The sequence below is a fragment of the Callorhinus ursinus genome, unplaced genomic scaffold (genome assembly GCF_003265705.2).
Source record: "Callorhinus ursinus isolate GAN/ISIS: 27379988/994484 unplaced genomic scaffold, GSC_fseal_2.0 scaffold1, whole genome shotgun sequence".
In the NCBI taxonomy this organism is placed as follows: Eukaryota; Metazoa; Chordata; class Mammalia; order Carnivora; family Otariidae; genus Callorhinus; species Callorhinus ursinus.
This window is the reverse complement of record NW_027397063.1, coordinates 76,272,068-76,286,914: the sequence shown is the minus strand read 5'-3', so window position 1 is coordinate 76,286,914 and position 14,847 is coordinate 76,272,068. Positions and strand designations below refer to the sequence as shown.

Here is a 14,847-nt window from a genome sequence, read left to right as displayed (position 1 = left end):
CAGCCGCAGCAACTTCTTCCTAGACACATCACCAAAGGCAAGGGAAGCAAGGGCAAAAATGAACTATTGGGACTTCATCAAGATAAAAAGCTTTTGCACAGCAAAAGAAACAGTCCACAAAACCAAAAGACAACTGACAGAATGGGAGAAGATATTTGAAAATGACATATCAGATAAAGGGCTAGTATCCAAAATCTATAAAGAACTTATCAAACTCAACACCCAAAGAACAAATAATCCAAGAAATGGGCAGAAGACATGAACAGACATTTTTCCAAAGAAGACATCCAAATGGCCAACAGACACATGAAAAAGTGCTCCACATCGCTCGGCATCAGGGAAATCCAAATCAAAACCTCAATGAGATACCACCTCACACCCGTCAGAATGGCTAAAATTAATAAGTCAGGAAATGACAGATGTTGGCGAGGATTATGTAGAAAGGGGAACCCTCCTACACTGCTGGTGGGAATGCAAACTGGGGCAGCCACTCTGGAAAACAGTATGGAAGTTCCTCAAAAAGTTCAAAATAGAGCTACCCTATGACCCAGCAATTGAACTACTGGGTATTTACCCCAAAGATATAAAGGTAGTGATCCGAAGGGGCACATGCACCCAATGTTTATAGCAGCAATGTCCACAATAGCCAAACTATGGAAAGAGCCTAGATGTCCATCAACAGATGAATGGATAAAAAAGATGTGGTATATATATATGTATATATATATATATATATATATACATATATATATGTATATGTATATATATATATATATATATATATATACACAATGGAATATTATGCAGCCATCAAAAAAATGAAATCTTGCCAATTGCAACAATGTGGATGGAACTAGAAGGTATTATGCTGAGCGAAATAAGTCAATCAGAGAAAGACAATAATCATATGACCTCACTGATACGTGGAATTTGAGAAATAAGACAGAGAATCATAGGGCAACGGAGGGAAAAATGAAACAGGACAAAACCAGAGAGGGAGACAAACCATGAAAGACTCTTAATCTCAGGAAACAAAGGGTTGCTGGAGTGGTGGGGGATGGGAGGGATGGGGTGGCTGGGTGATGGACACTGGGGAGGGTATGTGCTATGGTGAGCTCTGTGAATTGTATAAGACTGATGAATCACAGACCTGTACTCCTGAAACAAATAATGCATTATATGTTAATAAAAAAAAAAAAGTAGCAATACTGATATAAACTTGATTTTAAAACCAGTTGTTTCTGATTCCAAAACATGTGTTCTTTTCCACAAATCTAAAGAAACAGTTTTTAAAAATTTCATCAGGCTACAAGCCACTCCAAAACCAAAATGTTGTCATTGTAAATTTTTTTTTTAATTAATTTTAAAAAGTAAGAGCTCCCTTTCACCTTTGTCATCCTAAAGGAATTCAAGGCAATTCTTCTTATAACCACTAGAGGACACTCATCACAAGCCTTTCAAACTATAAATGACTCCTATCCTTTGGGGTTCTCATCCCATTCTGGTCTATGATCGCCTTCATTCTTACTCTCCAGTTAATCTTTAACACAGGGTTTATATTATATAGGTTCCCCTAACATAGGTTTTATATGACCATAAACACTGAAATACTGGAAGATGAAGAACATTTTCATCTTATTAACAAAGTAGTCATTCAAAATATTATAACCAAGTAAATATGTGAATAACTACAATAGATGACCCATAAAGGTCATTTCAAAGATAAAGGGCAATTAAGTTATTCTGGCAAAAACATCATAGAAAATTGTAGTTTGTCAACGTTTTAAATCATGTACTATTTAAGAGTATTTTGAAGTCCTATGAGCCAAGGATCAAATCCTAGCTCTCCATGTACTAGCTGTGTAACCATGGACAATTTAATCTGTGACACAAGTAATAATATCTCCCTCACAAGACACTGATAAAGATTAAATGAGATAAAATACTAAAGGCATGTAATATACTTATCATATAGTAAATGCATAATCAATGGTAATGTTATATTCTCATAGTCGGTATAGAAACATGAACATTAGTTCATACATTTTTTATACATGCAGGTAGCTTGGCAATCATCCTATCCAAAGTAAAGTCTTAGGACCAAGTTGACTTAAAACAGAATGACTAATGACTAGGATATTTGAAGCATCAAAAGTATTTTGGCTAAGTTACATGAAGCTTCTTGATCTGTGTTTCCAAAAGGCCGAATGTAGATTTTTTCTCTTCCAATGTCTTTTTAAGTTCAACAATTTTTGTTTCCAGGGCTTGTTTTTCTTCTGAATTAATTTCTCCTTTTAACCGTGACATTCGGCGTTCCACTTGTTGAATGTAAAAATCCTGTTACATTTTTAAAAACAGATAGTAAGGAGAAACAAACAGTTAAGACCATTTCCATAAATGGTTTTACACAATAAACACAATAAAACACAATAAACACTTTCTTAAAGTTTAGTCTTAAGTGTTATTTACTAAAATCACTTTAATTCTTCAGTAATTTATAGTACAAAATCCTTTTTAACTCTAAGTGGAGAAACAGCAAACTATTCTTCAACAATCAAGGTACATGATAGTGACATAAAGGTAAGTAATCTTCTGAAAATATAAGAAGTCAGCTAAGAGGGTATATACTACTAGGATGGAACCTCAGTAAATCCACTGGATTTACATGGACATGGATTTTTGAGGGCACATTTTCTAAGGGATACAAAAAAGTCACAAATTGTTAGCCATGAATGGCTCAAATATGATGAACTTCCAATGAATTATTTTTAAAATAATACTTTAACATCTGTAATTTTGAGAAACTATGACATTAGACAAGGAAATTAAGATGTAGAGAGGGATGATATTAAAGAATTAACATGAGACAGAATATATAAATGGAACAAATAAGGAAAAATGTCTGAAGTGCTTTTAAACTATTAGTCAGGGGTTGGGGTAAGGAAGCCCATGTTTGCATGACTAAGACTCAACATACAGTTTTTCCAGGTTTCAGATAGCCCACTCCTTGGTTTGTTTTACTCCAGGCCCAATTGCCCCAGGTTCCTTTAAAGCATGATTGTCCCTCACTGGAGTTGTCTATCCTCTGACCTGTTTATTTCAGATCAAGAAAAAAAATAGGTTTTAAGGCTCCCTTACCCTACTGCTTACCAAACATGATATCCTATTTCAGCATCTGTCTATCCCTCCAAGAGTGCTTTAAAAATCTTTGTTTTTTCAGGACATTGTGGTATCTTAACCGTCACAACTATAACAAATCAATATGGAAGACATTCATAAGATTAACATCTACCTGACTGTACATAATTTCTTGCTGCTTCAAGGTTTCAAAATCCAGTTTATGTAACTGATGGTTGAGGTGCTTTAGGGAGGAACGAGTTCCTTCAATTTCTGATACAACAGCTTTTTCTTTCATTGTCTCAGTCTGTAATTCCTGAACTTTCTTAAACAGCACATCTTTCACTATGTTCAATTGAACTTCCACTTCCTGATGATAAGAATAATAGTGATCAATGAAATTATAATACCTTGAAATGTTTTATTATATGAACATTATAATCTGGGGGGTCATAAATTAACCCCCCAACATTTCAGCCCTTGAGAATATAAGAATGCCCTTCCCACAACTTCAACAAATCTCCAACATTTCTTATAATCTACTCTATTCCAGTAACTTGATCTGTCATCTTAATTCTACACCATGTCATTCTACACCTTAGAACCTGGCCATTCCACTGGCTTCCTTAGATATAGCAGACACGCACAACTTTTAAGTTCACAGAATTTGCTGAAGTCTTGAGGGTGTTACAGGAAAGAAATCACATAGCTCAATCTCCCACCTTCTTCTGGGCACTATCCAGTGGTGAGCAGGTAAATGTTTAAACATCAGCTTTCCAATAGATGGCAGGTTAGGGGGAAGAAGCTGATTTTCTTTTTATAAATATTCCCATTATGGCCAATTTCAAGCTACTAACATGATTCTGCTAAATGCAGAGTTGGAAAGAGATACACAGTAGCAGATCATTACATAGTATTTCCACTATACAGATATAATAAATGTAAGTAATTTTAAGTAACCTTAAAAGCATAAATAGATAATAGTAAAATTTAGTAAAATAATTTAGAAGTGATGAGTGCTTATTACTTTGTTTTTAATATTATGTATTTAATTATAAGTCTATATAATTTAATTTTTAATAGTAGCCATGTTTAGCAGCTGACTTGCAAAATTCCAGAAAATTTAACTATCAACTCTTAAGAGCTGGTAAGGGCTGGCCCCAACACACCACTGGCACCTTCATTCATACCTTGTCTCTAGTTGGCCTCCCTACATGTGCAGCCTTCTAGGAAACAGAAACCAGTCCCCCATTCCCACCGCTCATTTCTCAAGAGGCAGATCTGTCTTGACCTTAAGGCTCCACGACAAGTGTTCTAGGCTTCAAATAGATCTCCCATGCCAAGCAAGATCTGTTGAAAGTTATCATTTTAATTGTTGAAATAACTTCCCTCTGTGCTCTTATGCCCAGATAAGTATATTTCCTTTTGGCAACCAATGAACCTCAATATGAAAACAAAATCTGTGACTGGCACATTTAAATTTTGACAAATTAAGAAATATAATCTAATATAATCTTTAAAATGCCTTTTTTATATAATAGACAATTTTCATTAGTTTTAAGACCTTCTCAAAGACTGCTTGGCAGTTTTAAAGTCAGTGCTTGGTGGTGAATAACATAATACATCTCCAAAACATACAGGATTAGGATTTTTCCAAACAAAGAAAAACAGCTACAAAAACCAAGATTATGAATAAACCGCTGAGACAGCACAAGTAGCACACATGCTGCCAATCCCATTTTTTCTAATTAAGCTAATTTCTTAAAAAATGTCACCAGTTTTTAATGTCATCATCAAAAGGTCTATTTCATATGGATTTCAGTCTTTGCAGATTTCTAATAAGTTCTAATATTGTCCTATCTCAGCGCTACAGAAAATCAAGCTCTTGGGAGGAAAAAAAACCTTTTTTTTTTTTAAATAATGTGATTTAGATTCCTATGCCACTCAAGTCAAGCCTGCTGCATGACTTCATTATTCAGAGATTTTGAACATCCAACAGCACACCAAAGAAGCTTGATTTTATCCAAATATAAGTGAAACCATACTTGATATTTAGCAAATGAGGGATTTTGCCGTGATCTTCAGCTGCCCCTCAGAAAGAGTAGAAGCAAGAAGTAGTGCCAATGGTGTCAGGTCACAGAAGTCACTTGGAAGTTTTCAAAGAGGAAATGGTGAACCAGCCTTTCCCAGTTTCTCAAAAATTGGCCTAAATGCTACCAAGACGCCAAAGACATCCCAGTAGAGTTAGTAAAGTAGGAACACTTAAGAGTCCATTTACTTATAAATGGTGCCAGACTGTCAGAGATAATAAATGATAAAGAAATACAGGGAAGGAATGTAGACCATTGGGGGGAATTTGATCACAAACAAAAAAAAACAAATGATAACCAACTGTAAGGGTAGAAATAAATTTTAAAACATGGGCATTTTTCAAGGTATGTCTGCAGTATAAGAGCATATATATGAATGACAAGCAAAGACACACCAGGCATTGGAAAGGCACAAGATCACAGGTGGAGGGCTACCTTTGAAAGAAGACAGCCAAGGCAAATGCTGAAAGTAAAGCAAAAGGAGAAGTAGAAGCTTTAAGAGAGAAGGCCAGAAACATCTTCAGAAGCCACATACAAAAAGGGGGTCCAACAACTCAAAATTCTGATTACAAATGTGGTCACACCAGAAAGCAGAGCCTCTTAAAAGACCTCCTACTCCCTAATTGCAAGAGTCTAATTCACTATTGCTAGATTCTGTGACTGTTTAAGAACTAAAACTAAACTTTACCTTTACACTTTTTTCCTCTTCCCTTAGCGTATCTTCCAAATTGGTAGCTCTCTCTTCCACAGACATTGTTTTCTCAGTTATCTGCTTTAATTTTTTTCTTACAATCTGATTATGATTTTTAATTTTCTGTAACCTAGAGAGAATTTATGAGGAAAAAATAGAAAACATGTCTAAAAAGTAATACAAACATGGAATAGCTTATCCTAAGATTTCTTCATATAACTTGAAGGTTTCTTTAGGTTTCTTTAGGCCATAAACCTAAACCTTTTTATTACCTTTCTGGAAACCTTATATATTTAATAAGTCATAAAAATATTGTTCCTAAACCTTTACAAAGAAAAATCCAGGAAAAACTTTTTTTTAAGTTTAATAATTTAGTAGCCATCAGTTTACAATTATTTAACAAAAGCTTAAATATTTAATAATTTTTCTAGTGGTCAAAAACTAGGGAGCTTGAGTGGCTCAGTCAGTTAAGCATTCAACTCTTGATTTCAGCTCAGGGTGTGATCTGAGGGTCATGAGATCAAACCCTGCATCTTGTCCCTCTCCCTCTGCTCTTCCCTCTACTTGTTCTCTCTCTCTCTCTCTCTCTCTCTCTCAAATAAATAAATAAATAAAATCTTTAAAAAAACATAAGTAGTCAAAAACTATAAACATATTTAAGTATCTTTTTTCTTACCTTGCTGTTTCTTCATGAATGTCCTTCTTTATTTTGGAAATATTTTTCCTTATAGCTTCTAAATCACTGGAACTTCTATTCACAGTGGCTTTTAAAGAATCCAGCTATTCATTAGTTAACAGACAAAAATTACATAGTTACTCTACATCTTATAAATTAATTTTATTTTTGAGAAGTTCTATTCTGAACATGTTAGTTTTTAACCTACATCACACCTATAAATACAGTGCCCATGTTGCTGTAATCCATATAACCAGTTTTTCTTTTTGCTCTGATATTACATTTTAAATGACTTATTTCATGATACTGGCAAATTATACAGTCCTACATAGATTCATGAACGGTACTTAGAGCAAAAGCTTCACAGTATTGGATTTGGCAATAATTTCTTGGATATGACAGGCAACAAAAGAAAAAAAGACAAATTGGACTTCATCAAAATTTAAAACTTCTGTGCATCAAAAGACAATATCAACACAGTTAAAAGCACTCCATAAAATGGAGAAAATACTTGCAAATCATATACCTGATAAGGGATTAATATCTAGAATATATAGATAATTTCTAAAACTCACCACCATCAACAAAAAAAAAAAACCCCAAACTGATCCAAAAATGAGCAAAGGACTTGAATAGACATTTCTCCAAAGAAGATATACTAATAAAAAATGCTCAACAGCATCAATCATTATGGAAATGCAAATCAAAACTACAATAAAATACCACCTCACACCCTTCCATAAGGATGGCTACTACCAAAAAAAGAAAAAAGAAAAAGAGAAAAGAACAAGTGTTGGCGAGAATGTGGAGAAACTGGAACTTTTGTGCACCATTGGTGGGAATATAAAATGGTACAGCCACTACAGAAAACAGTATGGTGGTCCCTCAAAAAATTAAAAACATAATTACCATAAGTACCATCCAGCAATTCTGAGATAATTGTACACCCATGTTCATAGCAGCATTATTCACAATAGTTAAAACATAGCAGCAACCCAAATGTCCACGGACAGATAAACGGAGTAGCAAAACATGATATATACATGCAATGGAATGGTATTCAGCCTTAAAAAGTAACAAAAATTTGACACCTGCTACAACATAAATAAACCTTGAGGACATTATGCTAAGTGAAATAAATGAAATAACCCAGTCACAAAACAATAAATACTGATTTCATGCATATGAAGTACTTAGAGTAGTCTCACAGAGACAAAAAGTAGAATGGTACTTGCTAGGAGCTGGGAGGAGGGGTGGAATGGGGAGTTATTGTTTAATTAGTATGCGGTTTCAGTTTTACAAGAAGAAAAGAGTTATGGAGATGGATGGTGGTAATGGTTGCCTAACATTAGGAACGTATTTAATACCACTGAACTGTATGCTTGAAAATGATTAAGATGGTAAAGTGTACATTATGTGTACTTTATCTCAATTTTTAAAATATTTTATTTATTTATTTGAGAGAGAGAGAGAACATGAGCAGGGGGAGGGGCAGAGGAAGAAGCAGATTCCCCACTGAGCGAGGAGCCTGATTCAGGGCTCAATCCCAGGACCCTGGGATCACAATCTGAACTGAAGGCAGACGTTTAACCAACTGAGCTATCCAGGTGCCCCTATTTTACCTCAATTTTAAAATTTGGAGGAAAGAAATGAATGAATGAAGTACTGATGCATACCACAACATGGATGAACCTTGAAAACATTATGTAAGTAAAAGAATCCAGACATGAAGTGCTCCATAGTATATTATTTCATTTATATGAAATATCCAAAATAGGCAAATCCACAGAGACAGAAAGTAGATTAGCAGTTGCCAGGGCTGAGTAGGAGGAAGGAAGCAAAGTGATTGCTAATGGGCAAGGAGTTTCTTTTTGAAAGACAAAGATAGTCTAAAAAATTAGATAGTGGTGATGGTTGCACATTCTATGAAATACTAAAAACCACTGAATTGTATACTTTAAAAGGGCAAATTATTATATGTGAATTATATCTCAATAAACAAATTATGAATGAATCAATGAATCCCTGCATTCTTTAATGCAATTGGTTTAAACTTAAAAATTTTTAAGAATGAACTATTATCAGTGACATTTAATTTAGGCAAGAAATTTGCTTATTTTATTTTTTTAGGACCATAAGTAATTACTCTTTTTGGACAGAAAAAAAATCTTTCCTTCTTTATCAGAAATAAAAAGTATAACAACCTGTAGAATGAAATGCTCTACAATATTCCAATTTCCTGCCTAAACAGTAGTAACTTCAAACAATGTGGCCTCAAGGCACAAATTTCAAAAAGATCCCTTTATTGCTAACTAAAGGGATCACTAACACTCCCTATGGAACAATCTAGTTGGCCATGTGTGCCTGCAAAAGAAGAAAAGAACAAAGCAGAAGTTTCGTTCTCTGTTTCAAGTATTTTACCACTACACTGTCTCACTACTAGACTGAAATATTATCCCTTCACAAGGGGAGAAACTGAACTTAAGCAAATAACTCCACCTAGAATTTGAGTCAAAATCACCATACACATGTAGCACTGGAAAGACACTTCAGGTTATCACTAATGTCGATTTCATCTTCACATCTGCCCATGGGCCAGTTATAATCATGATTTTAGTCTAGACCTTCGGGAACCTTTTGCCTCAAGTCACTTACAAAACTCTGTATGTGTTGGGCAAGTTGTGTGCTGTACGACTCCAGGAGGAGACCTTCACACCACCTGTGGTATGCCTGGCACCTCCCCCCAATCCCACCCCCCCATTGCTTTCACTGCAACTGCAGTACCCTAAAAGTTCCACAACATGAAGGGACATAAGAAAAAGAACTAGAAGGCAATTCCTTAATCAAAAGAAAGCTTTTATGCTTATTTTTTAGTAATTTGTCATAAACACACAAGCCAGTCTTTTTAGTTGACATACCTCATCTTTCAGCTGATTTCTGTTAGTTTCATGACGCTGATACTCCGTTCTACATTTTAAAAGTTTACGAGTAGCAACAGAAATTTTTTTCTCATACTCTGTGTTATTCCCAATCTCACTTTCCAAAAACTTGATCTTTTCTTTAACCAAATTTTCTTTTTCTCTTATTTCCTGCTTTATCCTTGCTAATGCCTAAGGTTTAAAAATATGTTAAATATATGTTTAATGCAAAGAACAAAACAAAAAGGAATTTAGTTTTCATTTTTCTACATGCAGTATTTTATCAAAACTTCTTAAGACAATATTTTCTTTAAAAAAGTCTATTTTGGGGACACCTGGGTGGCTCAGTCAATTAAGCATCCAACTCTTGATCTCAGCTCTTAATCTCAAGGTCGTGAGTTCGAGCCCTGCACTGTGCTCTACACAGGGCGTGGAGCCTACTTCAAAAAAAAAAGAGAGAGAAAGTCTATTTTTATATGAATAAAAACAAAGTATTAATATGTTACACATCAGTATCTATAAGCTCATTTTTTTTGAAGATCTTGTTTTCTTTCATCTGGTACTTTGCTAAAGAGATGAAAAAAATGTCAAGCTTTTATAAACAAAAGGTGATATCTAAAAAATATAACACTGTTGAATATTTTTACGTAGAAAGTTGGATTTCAATTATTTTTTTCCAAATATTTCACAGGACCAGTTTTTTTTTCACCTTTTGAGAATAATATTTTAGTTATTGGTTTCAATAAGAATGTCTTCACTAAGGCCTTTTGCTGGTCTTGGAGAATAAAAATAAATAGCATATGCAAGGTAGTAAATGAGATGTGGACAAAGCACCATGGGAAAAAGAGATGATGAAGTCTACCCAAGAGGAATTACTAAAAGGCATTACTTAAGAGGCTTCTTTTACGTTAGGCCTAAAAGATAAATGGAGATGCATAAACACTCTAATGTGGTTAAATCGTAGGGAGGGCAGGGATGGAATGGGGATATATTAAGAAGGGGTGGGTACAAATGAAAGGAATGAGGCTGGAAAGGTAGAGGTTAGGGCCCAATTGTGAAAAAAATCAATTTTTTAACTGCCATGTTAAAGAGGTTCAATTTTTAAGCAATGTGGAACAAAGAAGATTTTAGAGCTGAAGAATAAAAAGCTCATATGTGGTTTTTATAAGTGATGTTGATAGCAACATGTTAGAAGAATTGGAGGAAAAAGATAATTTTACCCTAAGATGTAATTCCAAAATGGGGTCCCACCAAACAATCCCAGAAAATTGGGTTGGGGGAGGGTGTATGTTCTGAAATGAGTAAGTTTTAGAAATGCTGTATGTAATACTGTACATATTAACATACTAAATGGATATATATTTGAAATGTACTACATTTGTTTAAAGATTTTATTTATTTGAGAGAGAGAGAACATGAGCAGGGGAGTGGGGTAGAGCAGACAGAGAGGGAGAAGGAGAAGTGGGGAGTGGGGTAGGGCAGTGGGGGAGTGGGGTAGGGCAGAGGGCAGAGGGAAAGAGAGAAGCAGGCTCCCCACTGAGCAGGGAGCCCGATTCTCAGGGCTCGATCCCAGGACCCTGAGATCATGACCTGAACTGAAGGCAGACGCTTAACCGACTGAGCCACCCAGGCGCCCCTAAAATGCATTACATTTAAAAAAGCATTGTAAATTTATTTAATCCCATATGTTGTCTATAACAATTAACACTCTATAATGTAGCAATCTATATATATACTGTGTTCATTCAACCAAAGACAGGTCAAAACATCCTAAGTTTATGTATGTCAAATGATCATTCTAGAACTTCCTGCCTTATATTGATTTTCTACAACTTAAACAGATACTTTAATACCTACTTCAACATTCTCATCTACTCACAGTTAAGCTTTTTGTAGGTGATGCTGATAAGTACAGTAATATCCCAAAATTTCTACACTGGAATAAAAGCATAATAGAAAAATATTTTTCCTTTTCTATATAATGTAAAAGTTTCTCTCAAGAAGCCAATTTCAGGTTCATATGCTCAGACTCCTGCCAAGAAGACACTAAGAAGGCAGGAAATGTTTTGGAGGAAAAGGAACAAAAGATCAAATCCTCTGGTGGTATGAACTGGATCTCACTGGCTTACCAGCACTGACTGACACATCTCTTCTCAACTCTGTGTTGAATGGAGTCACATTGGTATGGAAGTAGTTTCCCCACAGAAATCAGAAATGCTACAAATGGGGAGCCAGTTGTTAAACACTCAGAAGCATACCACTACATATGGAGCCACTTCTTAGCACCCATCCTATTCCCTTACAACAAAGACAACCAGGAGATGTCCATAAGGAACCATAGTGAATATGACCAGAGAGCTACAAATTGTATATTCTGCCAAATCAGCAGGCTGAGTCAATTCAGCTGTGGGGTTGTATGAGAATGCAATTGTGGATCTGCAATCTTGGATCTGTCACATTTGATCTACACAGAGGAAGAGTCAGGACTTGATGTCTGAAACCAAGATCAGCATTAAGAATTAAAAGGAACTCATAGTTAAGACTGGTTCTCCCTTGTCCCTCCAAGGAAGTCATAGGCCATTTTGTTGATAAAATGTTGGTTACTTATAGAAATTTAAAATAAAAGAATAATTTACATATAAGTCACATATAGCAAGTAAATCTCATACAGATATGAGAATACCAAACCCCCAATGACCTAAGCTGCTTGCCTTTCCATGGAATAGACGCAGAAAGGAAGTTAACATATCCTCAATTCCTTCTCCTTCCCAACTCTCCCTAATCTTCCCATTTTTACTCACCACCATTTTGCCCTTTAATGACTTTCCAAAAAACGTCTCCTAAATTACCTCTGAAAGTAGCAAAAATAACACTAGGTCCGTGTTTAATCAGTGTGGTACTCCTTCCCTTCCAAGCTTCTACCCTATTATGGGTGCCTCAGTTTCAAAAGTGAAACTTTATCAGTCTAGGTTTCTTTCCTGACTCTCCCTTTTTGTTTCTTGGCCAACCATGAGACTCATTTCCCTACACCAGTGATTACTCCAAACAGCACATATATTAAGTCCAAAGCACCTTGGGCAACCATGTGTAAGTCAGAGCATTGGTTTTACTGCACTAACATTATCTATTGACTTTCTCTTGTTCCACATTTCAGAGTGGCAGGATCTAGTCTTCAGCATTATAATACCCTAAGTAAATAACCTTCATAAAATCACATATCTAAATGTAAAGAGTGAGCTTTGAAAAACATTTACCAAAACTATTGAACCCTACTATAAATGATTTTCAAATAACAATGTGAGTTACATTTGAAATGAATGAGTTAAATACAAAAGAGAATAACAGTTGAACATTGCAAGGACCAAACAACTACTTTACCAAGGCACCGTTATCAATGTCTCGATCTCTCTTCTGCATCTGCTCTATTGTGTTCTCCCACTGTTTAATGAGTTCTTGTCTTTCATTATGAATCTTACGAAAATCTTGTGCTGCTTTATCCAATTCTAACTGTCAAATAGAGAGCAAATAACATTTTTGTGAATTTAAGTGCTATTGCATACATCCCTTCGACAATTAAGAAACAAAAATCTTCACTAAACTAACCTGTGCACTTAGAGTCTCCATAAGTTCGTTGTCAAGTACCTTTCTTCTCTGATTACCTTCCACAGTCAGTCTTTCTAATTGCAGGGTCAGTGCCTATGATGTAGTTTCATGTAAAAATATTCAAAATTATCATTTAACTTAAAAGCTATTAATATATCTCACATTAAGTACTATTATAGATACACACTTATTTGCTATCTAAAACAATTACAAAATAATACATAATCTTTTAACCCCAAAGGGCTGCAATGAAAACTCAATTGTTTCTAAAAAGACTTTTAATACTTTTTAAAGTTAGAAAAAAAGATAAACAATAATTTGCCTTTTAAAATTATTTAAAATAATGCATTTGGTATTAAATCTATTAGAAAATAGCATGTTCATAATACTAATGTATTAATACATTTATTACAAGTAGATTTTAAGTAATGGTTATAATAATATATTAAATAATAGCACTATAGTCTCAAATCAGCAAACACTGTATATTACATTCAAACTGTTATTTAGACAAAAGAAGTTAAATTACTAATTCTAATATAAAACTTTCTTCTCTGAAATGCTTTTGAAAACTTTTCTCAATCAGGATTTTTAACCTGGAGTCTGTGGATCCCTAAATGGTCAGAGGGTTTCAGCAAAATTTTATGAGTATTTGAGTATAGTCACTTTTCTAAAGAGAGGATCCTTGGCTTTATTAGACTGTCAAAGGAGTCTCTGACCCAAAGAAAGTTTAAGAACTACGGCTTTTAAATTACAAATGTAATTCAGAAAAAAGGTTCACATACTACAGATTCAGAGAAAACCTAAGATTATAATTTATAATTTCTCACCCTAATTTTACTATCATCTTGTTGTGCATACTTCTGAAGAGTGAGGGCATCACTATCTTTACGAGCTGATTCTTCTAACCAGGCTTCCAATGCTTGCTGGTCCCAGTTCATTTGACATTTCAAACCATCCAATTTTTGAGTAGTTTTAAATATGTTATTCTAATTTCCAAAGAAAGGGGGCAGGGAGAGATTACAGAATATTATTTACTACACAAACTAAAATAAAACATAAAATTACATACTACAGGACATATTAAAAAGGAAAGAAGAAAACCTGTCCCTTTCCCAACTTCCAGATATATATAATGCACCATATTTCATTATATAACAACCATACTTGTATTTAATTCTTCAGTTGTAAAATAGAGGGGAAACGATTATACAAGGTTGAGAATAACAGTTGAGTCAAAAATTGCTTAAAAAGGCTTTAGGGAAAGTCCCCCCCAGAGCAATCTCTAATGTCAGTCACTCCACCAAATCCATCCCATGTGGATATACAATCTTAGTAAAAATAATGTGCTTGATATGCTAACTCAAGCCCAAGTCAAGTCCCCATCAGCTCCATTTCCAATCAGATTCTTGCCTCTAAGAGGCTTCTTCTACAGAAATTTTGAAAGTAGTTTTAGTTGAAATAAATACAGTTGTTAAGAAGATAAAAATATTTCTGTAAGTGAATAAGTCAGTCAGAGAAAGACAAATACCATATGATTTCACTCATACGTGGAATTTAAGAAACAAAATGGATGAACATAGGGGAAGGGAAGGAAAAATAAAATAAGATGGAAATTGAAAGGGAGGCAAACCATAAGAGACACTGAACTCTAGGAAACAAACTGAGGGTTGCTGGAGGGGAGGTGGGTAGGGGGAAGGGATAATTGGGTGATGGGCATTAAGGAGGGCACTTGATATAATGAGCCCTGGA

General features: G+C 34.8%; 1 protein-coding gene across 3 annotated transcripts in view; it reads right to left on the bottom strand.

Moving 5' to 3' along the window:
- The window catches only part of CCDC39 (coiled-coil domain 39 molecular ruler complex subunit), a 192,188-nt gene that overhangs the window by 168,353 nt on the left and 8,988 nt on the right, over nucleotides 1-14,847 (bottom strand). For 2 of the 3 annotated variants that reach the window (XM_073896763.1, XM_025878206.2), the window contains exons 4-11: nucleotides 13,926-14,084; nucleotides 13,096-13,188; nucleotides 12,871-12,999; nucleotides 9,493-9,684; nucleotides 6,575-6,678; nucleotides 5,896-6,028; nucleotides 3,293-3,487; nucleotides 2,173-2,337 (exon numbers count right to left, since the gene is read on the bottom strand). In XM_073896763.1, the coding sequence (XP_073752864.1) occupies nucleotides 2,173-2,337; nucleotides 3,293-3,487; nucleotides 5,896-6,028; nucleotides 6,575-6,678; nucleotides 9,493-9,684; nucleotides 12,871-12,999; nucleotides 13,096-13,188; nucleotides 13,926-14,084 (1,170 nt within the window). The remainder of the gene's footprint in view (nucleotides 1-2,172; nucleotides 2,338-3,292; nucleotides 3,488-5,895; nucleotides 6,029-6,574; nucleotides 6,679-9,492; nucleotides 9,685-12,870; nucleotides 13,000-13,095; nucleotides 13,189-13,925; nucleotides 14,085-14,847) is intronic. The other variant, XM_073896771.1, reaches the window with a different exon arrangement.